Below are 14,818 nucleotides of genomic sequence, written 5' to 3' on the forward strand. Positions count from 1 at the left end.
AAAAAAAAAAAAAGAGATGATCTCTAGGGCAAGTATTTTGTGTAAACAAAAGCCTATAACCATGACCTTCCAATAACATGGTCCAGCTAGGGGAAATTTTTTAAGCAAAGATCACACTAGTCATAATATTCATAAAATTGTAATTTTTTAGAAAAATCCAAGAACGAATGAGCAGTGAGATATGTTAGACATTCAAGAAAGAATTTTTTAGGTAACATTCATCTAGAAAACATTTGACTACTGAGTCTACGTTTAAATGCCTACAAATTAGTATTTGGCACACTTCCATTTCCACTCATCAAGGATTAAACACAATGGGAATTGACTTTCCACTGTAAACACAGAAATAGAAAAATCCATGAAGTAACAGTTTCAGGCAATGGGCACAGGAAACATAGGACTATAATCCCTGAAAGAAGAGAAAGAAAAGGCCCAGTTTACTGCCTGGAGGTGCTTTCCAAGCTGCCGCGCAAGGAGTGGGGAGTGAAACAGAGCCCCGTGGAGGTCTTGCTGAGCTGGGGAGACAGACACGGGAGCTCCTGAAAGCTGAGACGGCTATAATTTGCAGGCAGAGTGCCAGTGAGAGTAAAACCACACACAGAGAACTCTGGAGATCTACAGAGAGGTCTTTTCAAGTCTCTGGTGGAGCACTGGCTCATGCATGTGTGAGGAAAAACCCAAGGCCGGGGGCAGGGAAATCACTGGATTTTTTCCCAATGAATTGAAATAATTCCCAGAGCTCGTACAAGGCACCAGCTGCAGTGGAAAGACTCCCTAAACACTGGGGTACCAGATAGAACTTTCCAAGGGAATACACGATAGTAGCAGGGCTAAGTTAGTCTCAGGATAAAGGCCTTGGGCCAGCAAGGAAACAGCTTAAAAACGAGCTTCTACACACCTAATTGCTAAATTACCTAATCACACACCAGCACAAAAATCCAGTATTCAACAACATAAAATTCACAATGTCTGCAACCAATCAGAAGTTACCAGGCATGAAAAGAAGGAAAATATGACACATAATCAAGAGACAAACCAATCAATAGAAACAGACCCAGCAATAACAGAGACAACAGAATAAGTACATAAGAACCTTAAAGTATCATAAATATTGTCAATATACTCAGGGATATAAAAGAAAACAAACATAACAAGGGAAATGGAAAAAATAAAACTAACATGAAACTTCTAGAAATGAAAATAAAAAGGTTCTGAAATCAGAGCCACGCTCATTGGGTTTAACTGCAGATGAGACCATTAAGAAGTAAAGAACAAGGAATTTGAAGACACGACCTTATCCAAAACAAACACACTGGCAAAGAAGATATAAAAAACAAACAAACTGACAACCCAGAAGCCTTAGTGAACTGTGGCCAGTATCAAGTGGTCTACCATGTAATTGTTTCCAAGAAAAAAAATCAAGGGGATGACAGAACAAAGTATGTAAAGAAATAATGAATGAAAGATTTCCAAATTTGATGGCAAACTATATACCCACAGACTGAAGGTCAATGAACCTCAAGCATAAGAAACATAACACCTTGTAATCCAACTGATGAAAAAACATGATAAAAAGAAAATCTTAAAAAGCAGCTAGAGGAAAAAAGACACATTACATAAAGAATAGAAATGAAAGCCTAGAAAAGACAAGAATCAGAAATCAGGCAGGCCTGTATGTGACAAGGCCACAGCTAACAGCGTACCCAATGATGCAAAGCTAAAAACCTCCCCTCTAAGATCAGGAACAAGACAAGGATGCCCGCCCGCACCACTTCTGTTCCACCTTGTTTCTAGAAGTCCTAGCTAGAACAGTTAGGCAGGAAAAAGGAAGAAGATGCATCAGATCAGAAAGGAAGAAGTAAAGCTGTCTCGAGTTGCAGATGACATGGGATTATATATAGAAAACTCTAAAGATTCCACCAAAAAACTATTAGAATGAGTAAAGAAATTCAGCAAATTGCAGGATACAAAATCAATATATGAAAAACAGTTGTGTTTCTATACACTAACAGAAAACTGTCAGAAAGAGAAATCCGTTCTGTACACTGAAAACTATAAGACACTGATAAAGAAACTGAAGACACAAGTAAATGAAAATATATTCTGTGCAGGTGGGGTAGAAGGATTACTACTGTCAAAATGTCCATAGTACCCAAAGCAATCTACAGATTTAATGCAATTCCTATCAAAATCCCAATGTCATTTTTAACAGACATAGGGAAAAAATCCTAAAATTTGTGTGGAGACACACAAGATTCCCAAATAGGCAAAAACCATCTTCAGAAATAAGAACAAAGCTGAAGGCATCATGCTTTCTGATTTCAAACTATGTAACAAAACTACAGTAATCAAAACAGTATGGTATTGGCGTAAAAACAGACACACAGAATAGAGGGTTCAGAAATAAACCCATGCATTTACGGTCAATTAATTTACAACAAAGGAGCCAAGAATATGCATGGGGAAAGGATAGTGTCTTAAATAAATGGTGCTGGGAAAACTGGACCGCCACATGCGAAAGAATGAAACTGGACCACTATTAATACCATACACAAAAATCAACTCAAACTGGATGAAAGACTTAAACTTAAGACCTGAAATCATGAAACTCCTAGAAGAAAACATAGGGAGTAAGCTCTTTGACATCAGTCTTGGCAATGATTTTTTGGGTTTGATGCCCAAAAAAATTTTTTTAAAAAAAGCAAAAACAAACAAGCAGGACTACATCAAACTAAGAAACTTCTGCACAGCCAAGTTAACCATCAATAAAATGAAAAGGCAACCTATGGAATACGAAAAAATATCTGCAACCCTGTATCTGATAAGGGGTTAATATCCAAAAAACAAAGTACTCACATACCTTCATAGCATAGACAATCTGATTAAAAAAGGAGCAGAGGAACTGAACGGACATTTTTCCAACGAAGACATCACTCATCATCAGGCAAATACAAATCGAAACCATAATGACATGTCACCTCACACCTGTGAGACTGCTTACTATCAAAAATCAAGATAACAAGTGTCGGCGAGATTGTGTAGGCAAAGGGAACACCTGTGCACTGTGTTGTTCCCACTGTTGGTGGGAATGTAATTTGGTGCAGCCACTATGCAAAATAGTATGCAGGTTCCTAAAAACCAAAACTACAACTACCATATGATCCACCAATCTCATTTCTAGGTAAACACCCAGAGGAAATGATAACAGGGGGCGTCTGGGGTTCTCAGCTGGTTAAGCATTCAGCTCTTAGTTTCTGCTCTGGTCACGATCTTGCAGTTCATGGGTCGAGCCCCACATTGGGCTCTGTGCCAACAAGGCAGAGCCTGCTTGGGATTCTTTTCCTCCCTCTCTCTCTGCCCCTCCTATCTCTCTGTCTCTCTCTCAAGATAAATAAACATTCTTTAAAAAAAAAAAACAAAACAAAAGGACGCTGGACACCAGAGGCCGGGAGCAGGGAAGCACCACGCATGCAGCAGTCCACTGGTACTGGAGGTGGACTGGGAGATGGTAAAGATGAGTACTGGGAGTTCTAGAGCAATCTCACACACGCGAACCCCGCAGAGGTACAGTCAATACACTGACAGTGGAGGTAAGTAGAATCATAAAGAAAAAAAGTCAATTCAAAGAAGGTGGGAAAACAAGAAAAAAACAAGAAAAACTAGCTGGGACAAACAACAGCAAGAAGGTAGGTTTGACCTAATCGTACTTATAATTACACTGACTGTCGACGGTCTAAACATGTAACTATTTAAAAAACACATAAGGCAGAGAATATCACACTACATAAAAAAAAAAGACTACTACATACTGTCTACTAGGAATTCACTTTAATTTTTTTTAAGAATGTATGCATGCGAGAGAGAGAGAGAGCGAGAGAGAGCGCGCGAGCGAGTGCATAAGTGAGTGCACAAGCAGGAGAGGGGCAGCGGGAGAGGGAGGAAGAGCACCCTGAGCAGGCTCCACGCTCAGGGCAGAGCCAGATGCGGGGCTCAGTCCCACAAGTGTGTGATCGTGACCGGGGTCTGAATCAAGTGCCAGACGCCCAACCAACTGAGCCATCCAGGCGTCCCCCACCCCCCAGGAAGCCACTTTAAATATCAAGACACAGAGGTTAAAAATTGCTTTAAAATTTTTGAAGCTATATTAGGCAAACAATTTTTTTTAAAAGGCTGAACTGGGTATATTAGCAGTGAACAAGGTAGATATGAAAACAAATATTATCAGGGATGGGGGGGAAGGACATTACATAGTGAAAAAAGTCAACTCATCAGGAAGACAAAATGTCCTAGTTGTTACGCACCTAGTACCTAAGCTCCAAAACACGTGAAGCAAAAACTGAAAGAACATTTAAGAAAGAGCTGTCATCAGAGTTGGAGATGGGAAATGCCTCTCTTGGTAACTGATAGGATGAGTAAAATTAGTCTTAGAGTAAAAATAAAATATGCAAGTAAACAGTAATTCATTTGGCTCCTTTTTAAAAAAATTTAATGTTTATTTTTGAGAAAGAGAGACAGAGACAGAGCGTGAGCGGGGGAAGGGCAGAGAGAGAGACGCGCACACAGAATCCAGAGCAGGCTCCAGCTGTCATGACCTGGGCCTAAGCTGGACGCTTAACCGACTGAGCCATCCAGGTGCCCCCTTGTTTTGCTTCTTAATTTATAAAGTCTTAAGTCTCAAATTATAAAACCTCAGGAGGTGCAGAGAACAGTCTAGAGTTGACACAACAGTGAGAATGTAATATTTCAGGCTGAAAACCCAAATCAGCAGCAGCTGTTAACACGGCTCTGACAGCTGCGGGCCATCCTTCCCACGCGGCCACGCGGCCGAGGGGGGTGAAGTCGATCTCAGCTAAAGGCTTAAGCCGGGCTTCTGGGAAAGGGAAGCCACACTGGCTACAAGGGCAGTCTCTCGATCCTGTGCATTACGTCAGTCTTGCAGTCATTTAAACATTTGGCAATAATGGGATCTATTACTATTTGAAAGGACTATTTTTATGGAATGAAGTTTGAGTGTCTCTGTGAGTATAAAGTGAAACCAAATTTCTTAATTCTTAAGGAAATTACTGGTTAGCTACCACTCCGGAGCATATGAACTCAGCCCAGGAAGCAACACCCTCTGCAAGAAGCTGCATTTACGTAACAAAATGATAAAACACTGTAACGAAAAGCCAGAGTCCTCTCCGTGAGCTTCCCCGCGACTCATTTCAGAAAACTCAGAAATGCACATCTTCAAAAGTTTTTGTTTTATTCATTTTCAAGTTTTAAAATAAAAAACCTTATTTTATTGTCTCTTATTTTGTTTTGTTTTGTTTTGTTTTATTTTCAAAGAGAGGGACAGAGCATGAGCAGGGGAGGGGCAGAGAGAGACACAGAAACACAGAACCTGAAGCAGGCTCCAGGCTCCGAGCTGTCAGCACAGAGCCTGACGCAGGGCTCCAACTTGCAAACCTCAAGTTCATGACCTGATCCGAAGGCGGCCACTCAACTGACTGAGCCACCCAGGCGCCCCTAAAATGAAAATTTTAATTTCCAAAAATGATATATTTTTTCCCTCCCAGTAGCTTGAGGATAACTCTTCACCTTCTCCTTAGAGGAAAAACTTTTCCATCCTGAGGCCTACAAGGAGTGTCCATTTCGATGTCTATGATTACCTGCATTTTGAATATATTATCTCAAATAATCCTCATGAAAACCCTAATGAAGTAGATGTTTACTTAGTCCCAAATCACATCTTTTCTTAGGCCTATTTCCTTATTGAAAATAAGAAAAGTGGACTAAGTGATCTCCAAATTTCCCTCCAGCTTTAATATTTCATGATCCATATAAAAGATTCTAGTGTCTATTTCTAAGAAGCTTACAATGTGGTTAGGAAGTTAAATACAAGCAAATAATTTAGGCACATGCAAAAAGTACAAATAACCTTAGCCAAGCAAAATTACCAATATCACTTGAGTGGTGAATGGTTCTGAGAAATCAGGTTAAAGCCCAGTCAGTTAGAAGTAAGATACAGGACGTACTGGAGACTCAGGGAGAGGAGAGAGGAAGGGAGAGGGGAGGGACAGAAAGGAGAGGGAGGGGTGGGTGGAAAGAAGGAAGGGGAAGAGAAGAAAGAGAAAGAGAATTTTTTATTAGCAAAGACTACACTTGGGTGATTAATGCAAAAATGCTGAGTTCCATTGGTCCCTCTAGAAAAACCAAACACATGTAAAGACCCAGATTGAGAATTATTGAGCTAAATGTCTTTTTCTTTCACTGGGATGGATCACTTAAACAAGGCTCAGATAACTAACCATGAATAATTTTTAGCAGCTAAATTTGAAATTACTAGTTAATGAATTATACAGATCTTCAAATCAATTTTTTTAGTGTTTATTTATTCTTGAGTGAGAAAGAGAGAGAGAGAGAGAGGGAACAAGCAGGGGAAGGGCAGAGAGACATAGAATCCAAAGAGGCTCTGACAGCTCAGAGCCCAACGTGGGGCTCGAACCCACGAACTTTGTGATCATGACCTGAGGTTTGTAGGTTCGAGTCCCATGCTGGGCTCTGTGCTGACAGCTTGGAGCCTGCCTCTGATTCTGTTTCCATCTCTCTCTGCCTCTCCCTGCTTGTGCTCTCTCTCTGTCAAAAATAAACATTAAAATTAAAAAAAAATAAAGATGAAAAACTGATCAACCTTGACTGTAGGCTACTTCTGAAACTAAAAACTTGAGGCAAGCAGGGCTCCTGCGGTGGTAGGAACATCTTATACTTTGTAAATATCTCCCTGACCTAACTCAAGTCCAGTTGCTCCGCCACACCTCGGGGAGTCAGCCGGGGTCTGGAGCACTGACTGGAAAAACAGGATCTGTCCTCCGTGTCCCCAGTCCTCTGAATAAACTATCGCAACGCTCCAGTCCCGGAATGAGTAAGTCACAGGAAGAAAACGCACAGCACGGGGACTAGAGCCAGCGGGACTGTGACAGCGCTGCATGGGGACAGGTGGCAACCAATGTGCAGTGAGCACGGGGAAAGGTACTGATGCGCCCGATCAGTACGCGTACACCTGAAACTAACGTAACACGGTGTGTCAGCTACACTCACATTTAAAAGTATCTTTAAATTAAAAATAAAGAATAAATGATCACAACCCTGCCCGAGCTGAGACACAGACTGACCTGCCTTGTCAGAAAGACCCATCTCTCGGAAGGCTCCACTGGCCGGCCGCCCTGCGCTCCACGCCCGGACCGTCCTCCTGTTGGAGCCTGCATCCCCTGCCTTCCGGTGCCGGGTGTCATCCCTACCACAGGGCCACCTCCTGGTTTTGGTAACCAGTCCGGAGCTTCCTGGTCGCCTCAGTAACCCACCTCCAGTCCCTGCCCCTCCCCTAATGCGCGCTGCACGGTGTGCTCCCACTTCTTGTGGTCTCGCTCCAAACTAAGGCCGCCTTGGCCATGCTGGACTATGGTCAGAGTGAGAGTACCAGGCAAGTTACCTAATAGCTCTGTGCCTCAGTTTCCTCTTCTGTAAAATGAGGGTACCAATCCTATGTACTTCATAGGATTGGTAAGAATAACGAAGGAGTTTACAAAATATGTAAAGCAGGGCCTGGTCCATAACAAGCACTACCACTATTATGATTTCTCCTTTGTCTTTTCCAGGTTCGGTGGTAGCTGCAGCCACAGCCTCCTCCCTGTGCTGCCCGTGGACGCACCCCCCCACCCCCCGCAGGTGCACGAGGGACCCGCCTCCTCGCTCCTGGGGATGGAGTAAACCGACGACACCGAGGCAGCATGGGGAACCCACCTCCAAACCTGCTTCCTCTCTTTAAGTCTGCAGGAACCGCTCCTGCACGTCTTGCTGGGAAAGTGGAGCCAGAGGGTTAGAAATCTCATGTTCCCTACAACTCACTTGGAGTGACCAATGCTCTACATTCAAGCGGATGTAAAATGTTACGTATCGCGCAAGCTTGTTTATCTGCATTTCCAGTCATCCGTTTGCTTCTGGCTCAATGCTTCAAAATTAGTACTTTATATGATTACGTTTCATAGCAACTCCGTAAGTGTTCTGAAGAACTAGCGTAAGAAGAAGGGCAGAGCGGGAGGCAAGCCGAGCCAGAGATGACCCTCGGAGGAAGAGGCCGCACGAGCCGCAGCTCCGAGCCCGCGCCGGCCGACTGCGCGGCCGCGGCCCTCTGTCTCCCCGAGCTGCCTGCTCAGGTGTAAACTGCGGATGACAGCGACCCAGACCTCTGCAGGGGTTTAGTAAGGATCACAAATGTCTCTTGAATTGAACCACAAGGCAAGGTTGTGAAGGTTAGGAAGGCTGTAACCATAATTCCTGACGTGAGTAAACAGAAGATAATATTTAATATTTATATTTAGTATACTGAAACCTTCTGATGCAGAACAAAGAGAAGATCATCTCAGCACTATAAATAGTGATAAAGACTCATAATTAAAGGGACAAAAGCCCTTCCACTGGAGACATCTGAAGACAGATCTAGATAAAGACTAATAAGCAAAGGACTTAAAATTGTACCTCTTGAAACAAGATAATAACTTTCTTCTCTTTTTCTCAACAGCAACATAGTATGCAAATAACAAAAACATTTTTTTTTTAATTTGAAATTACCTAAAGGTCTCCATATAAAACTTCTAAGTTTAGTGTTAACAATATACCCATTGACAGCATGCACGCCTCAGACTATGGCTGTCTTTTCATGATATTCTAAAGGGTTAGAAGAAAGCACATGAGGAAAATAAAAAGTACTTCCATTCTGCATTAAATTATAATTAACGTTCTATATACAAAAACTAAATGCCATTTTTTTTTTAAACTCCCAACACAAAACAGTAAGTCAGGAAAGAAACACAAATCAGCATTGTGTTTTTGTGTCTTATTAGTGACGACAAAGAAAGAAAAGAAAGTAACTTACCTCTATAGCAAAGATTCCTTTGTCGCGCCCGTATAATTTCATCTCTTCTGGAAAATGCTGAAAAGCATTTATGTAAGGAATATGCCCCTCTTCAACAAATCTGTATTTTTGAAAAGAAAGCTTCAATAAGTAGTACGTACTGATTTTGCAAAGTAGACAAAATGTCGTATTTCAAAGACAAGGTAAGAATCAGTGGAAATGTTGTCTTTGCCACATATTCCCCAAGGTGATAAATCTGAAAATATCAACTCTTCTCTGTGCCCACGTGTGGAGAAAACATTTAGCAAATTATCTAATAGTATCTTAAGTTTCTAAATAGATGAAATCTTTCTAAGAAGTATGCGTCCTATTTGTCAACTCCCCAGCAGGCTTGCAGACACGGCGTCCGTCCGTCCCTCGCTCCCCTCTCATGACTAACATCTGCTCTTTCTTTAAATCACATCCTCGGGGAGGCCCTCCTTGCCCTGCCATCCTTGGTAGCACACTCCCCTGTCTACCCTTGGGTCGTCAGTACCTACGATATTGCACAGTAGGTGCCTGCCACCGGAAATAACTAAGGGACAGGACCTTGCCCATTTGCTGACCACTCCGCCCCAGTGTCCAGCTCCTGGTCGTTGGTCAAATACTTTGAGTAAATTATTGAGTTGAAGAAAATTGCACATATATATTAATAAATACACATACATGTTTATTTATAATTCATTCATTAATTCAACAGAAATTTACTGGAAACTAAAACCCAGCATTATTTGAGGCTGCAGGCACACAGCAATGAACAAAATAGGAAAAGATGCTTGTTCCCGAGGAGTTTATATTTTAGTGAAAAGAGATGACAAACAAAACAAACAGATGAAATCTACAGGATGTTAAGCAGGAAAAGATGGTAAGGAGAAAAGAAAGCAGGGAAGGACGCAGAGTGAGGAGGGGCTCTGGGCCGTGTGTATGTACGCGTCTGTTAGACTTTTAAAACACAAAAACGGCTAAGGAAACTAAGATTGACAGGAATAAGTTTTACAAATGTTTTGCATCAAAGCCTTTGTTTTTGCTAGACCTAACCTAACATCTAGTTTTTAGCCGTCTATGTGTTAATAATATCGATTCAACTTTAATTTCAGATTAGATTAAAAATGTGATTTAACTTTTTAGTCTACTGACAGTTGAGAATTAAGTATTATGTAAAAATGGCACTTTGTTGGGGCATCTGGGTGGCTCAGTAGGTTGGGTGTCCAACTTCCGCTCAGGTCATGATCTCATGGTTCATGGGTTCGAGCCCCGCGTCGGGTTCTGTGCTGACAGCTCAGAGCCTGGAGCCTGTTTCTGATTCTATGTCTCCCTTTCTCTCTGCCCCTCCCCACTCACGCTCTGTCTCTGTCTCTGTCTCTCTCAAAAAATAAACAAACGTTAAAAACATTTTTTAATAAATAAACCAATATTTGTGGAATGAATGCACATTGGGTAATTTTATTTGTTGTTGTTATCGCTAGGTGGGCAGGCTTCTTTAAAGGCTGCTTTCAGATTTATGAATTTATTCTAAGGACTGTGGAAAGGATTAAACCACCACACAGCATGAGAATAAGATACATGGGCACTGGGGCCAGGCTAGTAATGTACTTCCTTCAAATCAACGTTCTTTAAATACTTTTCCAAGTTTGGCATTCATTGTCAAACTTCAGCATCCCAAGGATCCTCAGGATGACTTATTAAAACAGAGGTTACCAGGCCTCACCCCCAGAGTTTCTGATCCAGAAGGCTGGAATGGGTTAGAATTTGATTAGAATTTGCATCCCTACTAAGCTCTCAGGTGATACTGATTCTGCTGGTCAAGGGACCACATTTTGAGAACCTTTGACTTGGAGCTCCTTCTCTGAGAAAAACAGAGACAGAGCATCAGCGGTAACGGCCCCCTTTCCTGTTGCTCCAAGTAATTCGGCTCGGTTCCCACATTTGTATGTCCCACAGAGCAAAATAAAAGCCCTTCGGCTAACTAGATCCAATCTCCTTGAAGGCACTTCAGAACTCCCCTTTAAGGGAGGGGAGTAGTGGGGAGGGAGAGACAATGTGTGGATCTCGCCCGCATCCTCCACCACGTCTAAGAAGCTCCCCGAGAAGAACTGCCGGCGGGCACTACCTTCTCCACCTTGCCAGCCCTCTAGGAGTCCTGCCAGCTCGTACAGATGCCCTGGGCAGAGGGACCGCCCCTTACCCAGCTCTAGCGACAGGGTTTGGCTGTTGTTTCTGTAAGACCCCGGGTTACGGGAAGGAACGGATAGGAGCGGACGGGATTGCAGACACGGGCCCCCTAGGAGGCTGCTGAGTGATCCAGGTGGATTCCAGAGGGAACGGGAGAAACAGGGTTTCAAGTATGACTGAAAGGATGTAATGGCTGACTGCAGACGTGGAGAAAGGGAAGAGTCAAGGATTCTTAGGTTTCTGAAAAGGAAGAAACAGAGTGCATGGTGCTTGTGAAGGGAGCAGACACTGGAGGAGGTGCTGACTGAGAGACGACCCCCTTTCTGCCACGCTGATTCTGCGATACCCCGAGACCCCAGCAGTGCCCAGCAGGCACTGTTTGCACGAACAGACGGTCTGACCCCCGCTGGACAAGTCTGGGCTGCAGGTATAAATTCGGGCGGCGTCACCATCGTATGGACGGTAATTAAAGCCTTGGGAGAAGATGAGATCACCCAGCGAAGGCATATGGAGCCAGGTGAGGCTTCTAACCTAACAGTAAAATTCACTGAATCACGGACTATCTGCATGCAGAGGTCATCACCCCTGAGAAAAGCCTTGTTATTTGGTTGATGTGGCCAAACTCAAAGGCACTGTCATCATTTACTGGAGCCATCGTATTTCACCAAAGGGCCCAGCACCGATGACGGATGAGGACCAGGTCTTCCTACGCGCCAGGCTCTCGGAGGTACATACCACTATTAGCTCCACGTCGCCAGTGATGAAACAGAGGCGAAGAAAATTTAATAATTTACTCAAGGTCACATGTAAGTGGCAGAACCAGGATTCAAACCCAGGCGTCCAGATCTAAATCTATGCTCTTAAAATCGCTCCACACACCGATTAAACCTAACGCTAGTATTTAGAATACATACACAGCAAGGGAAATATTAACACATTAGTGATTTGGGCACATCTTCTCTTTAATGAGGAAGTCTTAAACACAATGCCCCAATCTCCTCGTTAACTAGAAAACACTGTAGATTATCCTCAATAATGTAAATACGGACCATTTACTAACAGGTTTTTCTAATAGTTTTGTTTTTAATTTACCTTCTAAACACAGACAACCTATATTTTAGGTCTTGACAACACCAATGTATGCTTTCTAAGTACTAGTAACCATTTGCCAGCATAAAGGTCATCTGTTGATCTCTCTCAGAAATACAAAATACTTAATACTTAGTACTCAAGTACTTAAGTGTAACTTTTCATCTTCGACGCATTTTATTCACATTAGATAATTAATTTTCCAACACACCGTGTAAGGTAAATGCCATTATTTCACGCATACCAATAAGGAAACCAAGGAGATGAACCACCAGCCCGGGAAGGGTCGCATTTCAGAACTGGAACTCAGGCTGCCCAATCTTCCCGTTCTCCTCCTCAACAGAAGCTTCCCTGTCAAATTCAAGATCTCCAAAGGCTGCCCCCCGGTTCACCCGCGCAGCAGCAAAGACGTCGTCCTCCCAGAGGCCCGGCTTACCTCAAAAGATCTGAGAGGGTAACTGTCTCTCGCTGCCACAGCAGGGACAGGTAGCAGAAGGCAAGGGTCCTTGGCACCGTCATCTTCACGATGCCCTTCTCCTTTCGTAAGGAGTACTCCACTCCATCAAGAGAGCCGGAACAGACGGATGCCATTTCTTAGGGGATAAATGGAGATTTTTTTTTTTAAAGTGCAAATAACGATTTGGACAATAAGAGAAGAAAAACAACAACCAAAAAATCCAGAAAGGCATTTTCAATATCTTAAAATCAAGTTATCATTGATACAATCTTTACAATGGGGAATTTGGCAATAAAGCGCAATGCTGGTTTAGAGGAAATTGGCTAAAAAGGTAACAACTGCCAGCTCTTTATGGGAGTGGGATGGGCTGAATTCTAAAGAGGGGCTTGACCCGGTGGAATGTTTTCATAGTGAACAGGAACAATTTTTCAAATAAGAAAAAGGATAAACAATTACAAAGCAAAGCAAATGGTGTGTAGCTGCTTTGGTCCGGGCCCGGCCCATGTGTCCCTTTGTGAGCGGACAGACACACAGTGTGTCTGAAACACCGGCCAGGACCGCACCCCCGCCCACTCCCCGCCTCCAGGCGCCTTCACCACAGGACATTATTTGTCCCAGCTCCTTCCTTCAATACTCACTCGTCTCATTCTTTGTGCCCCTGTTCTAGGTCTGGGGAAATGACAGTGAACAGTGTCGCACATCCCTTGGAACTTAACACTCTAGCAACAGGAGACGGTCATTAAAGACAAAAAAAATGATAACTGACAGACGGTGGTAAGTGTGTGCCGGGGATACAAAGCGATGGAAGAGAAGAGAGGGGTGCCACCGGATACAGGTAGTCAGAGAAGCCTCTTGGGGACGGTGGCATCTGAGCAGAGAGGTGAATACATTCGGACAGGAAGTCCTGAAGAGCCCAGCGAGCACAAGGCACCGCACAAGTGAACTGGAGGGAGCACCACGGGGAGGGAAGGTGCTAGGACACGAGCAGAGAGCAGGCCATGGGGGCGCCTGAGTGACTCAGCTGTTACGGGCCTGACTCTGGATCATCTCGCAGTTCGTGAGTTCGAGCCCCAAATGGGGTTCCACACTGTCAGCAGCAGAGCCTGCCTGGGGTTCTGTCTCCCTCTCTCTGTCCCTTCCCTACTTGCTCTCTATTATCTCTCTCTGTCAAAATAAATAAACATTTAAAAAACTAAAAAAAGAAAGAAAGAAAGAAAGAGAGCCAGAAACCATATGTCGCAGGGCTGTATAGGTCATGTTTTGTATTCAGGATTTTGATCTGAATATTATGAAGAGTTTCTGGAGAGTTTTAAACAGAGAAACCACCTGATCCCATCTGTGTTTTTAAGAAGCTCTCTCCGGCTGCTGTATGAAGAAGGGAGCTATTGGAGGGCACGAGTGGACACAGGCCACGCCATCCAGGACAGAGGTGACAGGCACTTGGCTGGGACAGCAGCACTGCAGGTGGTGAGCCGTGGTCGGAATCTGGACATATTCTGAAGGCAGAGTCAGAAGAATCTGCTGATGGGGGCGCCTGGGGGGCTCAGCCGGTTAAGTGTCTGACTGCGTCTCAGGTCATGATCTCGCCGTTCATGGGTTTGAGTCCCGCGTCTCTGTGCTGACAGCTCAGAGTCTGGCGCCTGCTTCGGATTCTGTGTCTCCCTCTGTCTCTGCCTCTCGCCTGCTCCCACTCTGTCTCTCTCTCAAAAATAAATAAACAGCCAAAAACTTTTTTAAAAAAAGAAGAATTTGCCGATGGACTGAACATGAAGTGTGAGAGAAAAAGGGAAGACTAGGGTGATTCTAAGAGTTGGGGCCTGAGCTGCATGGAGAGCGGAAATGCCGTGTACGGAGACAAGGAGGACGGCAGGCGGGCAGTTTGATGAAAGGAAATCAGGTTTCAGAACTACCCGTGTTAAGTGAAGACCCTCCTGACCGCACAGGTAGAAGTGCTGAGTAGGCAGCTGAATATAAAAACCTGTACTTCAGCGGAGAACCCCGAGACAGACACTTCTGAGCCGTCACCATGCGGCTGGCGTTAAGGCTGGAAGTAGGTCAGTAGAAAGCAGGACTGAGAACGACTCCCCAAAACGCCACACTTTCTTGGACAAAACTCTCCAAACTACTCCTCAAAACCCTTTTTTCCAAATCCTATAGATCCTTTCCTC

General features: G+C 43.7%; 1 protein-coding gene across 2 annotated transcripts in view; it reads right to left on the bottom strand.

The window, feature by feature from the left end:
- The window catches only part of TAF1B (TATA-box binding protein associated factor, RNA polymerase I subunit B), a 65,824-nt gene that overhangs the window by 29,711 nt on the left and 21,295 nt on the right, over positions 1 to 14,818 (bottom strand). For both annotated transcript variants that reach the window (XM_029938319.1, XM_029938318.1), the window contains exons 7-8: positions 12,630 to 12,786; positions 8,915 to 9,014 (exon numbers count right to left, since the gene is read on the bottom strand). In XM_029938319.1, coding sequence (XP_029794179.1) covers positions 8,915 to 9,014; positions 12,630 to 12,786 — 257 coding nt within the window. The remainder of the gene's footprint in view (positions 1 to 8,914; positions 9,015 to 12,629; positions 12,787 to 14,818) is intronic.

The sequence above is a fragment of the Suricata suricatta genome, chromosome 4 (genome assembly GCF_006229205.1).
Source record: "Suricata suricatta isolate VVHF042 chromosome 4, meerkat_22Aug2017_6uvM2_HiC, whole genome shotgun sequence".
NCBI classification, from domain to species: Eukaryota; Metazoa; Chordata; class Mammalia; order Carnivora; family Herpestidae; genus Suricata; species Suricata suricatta.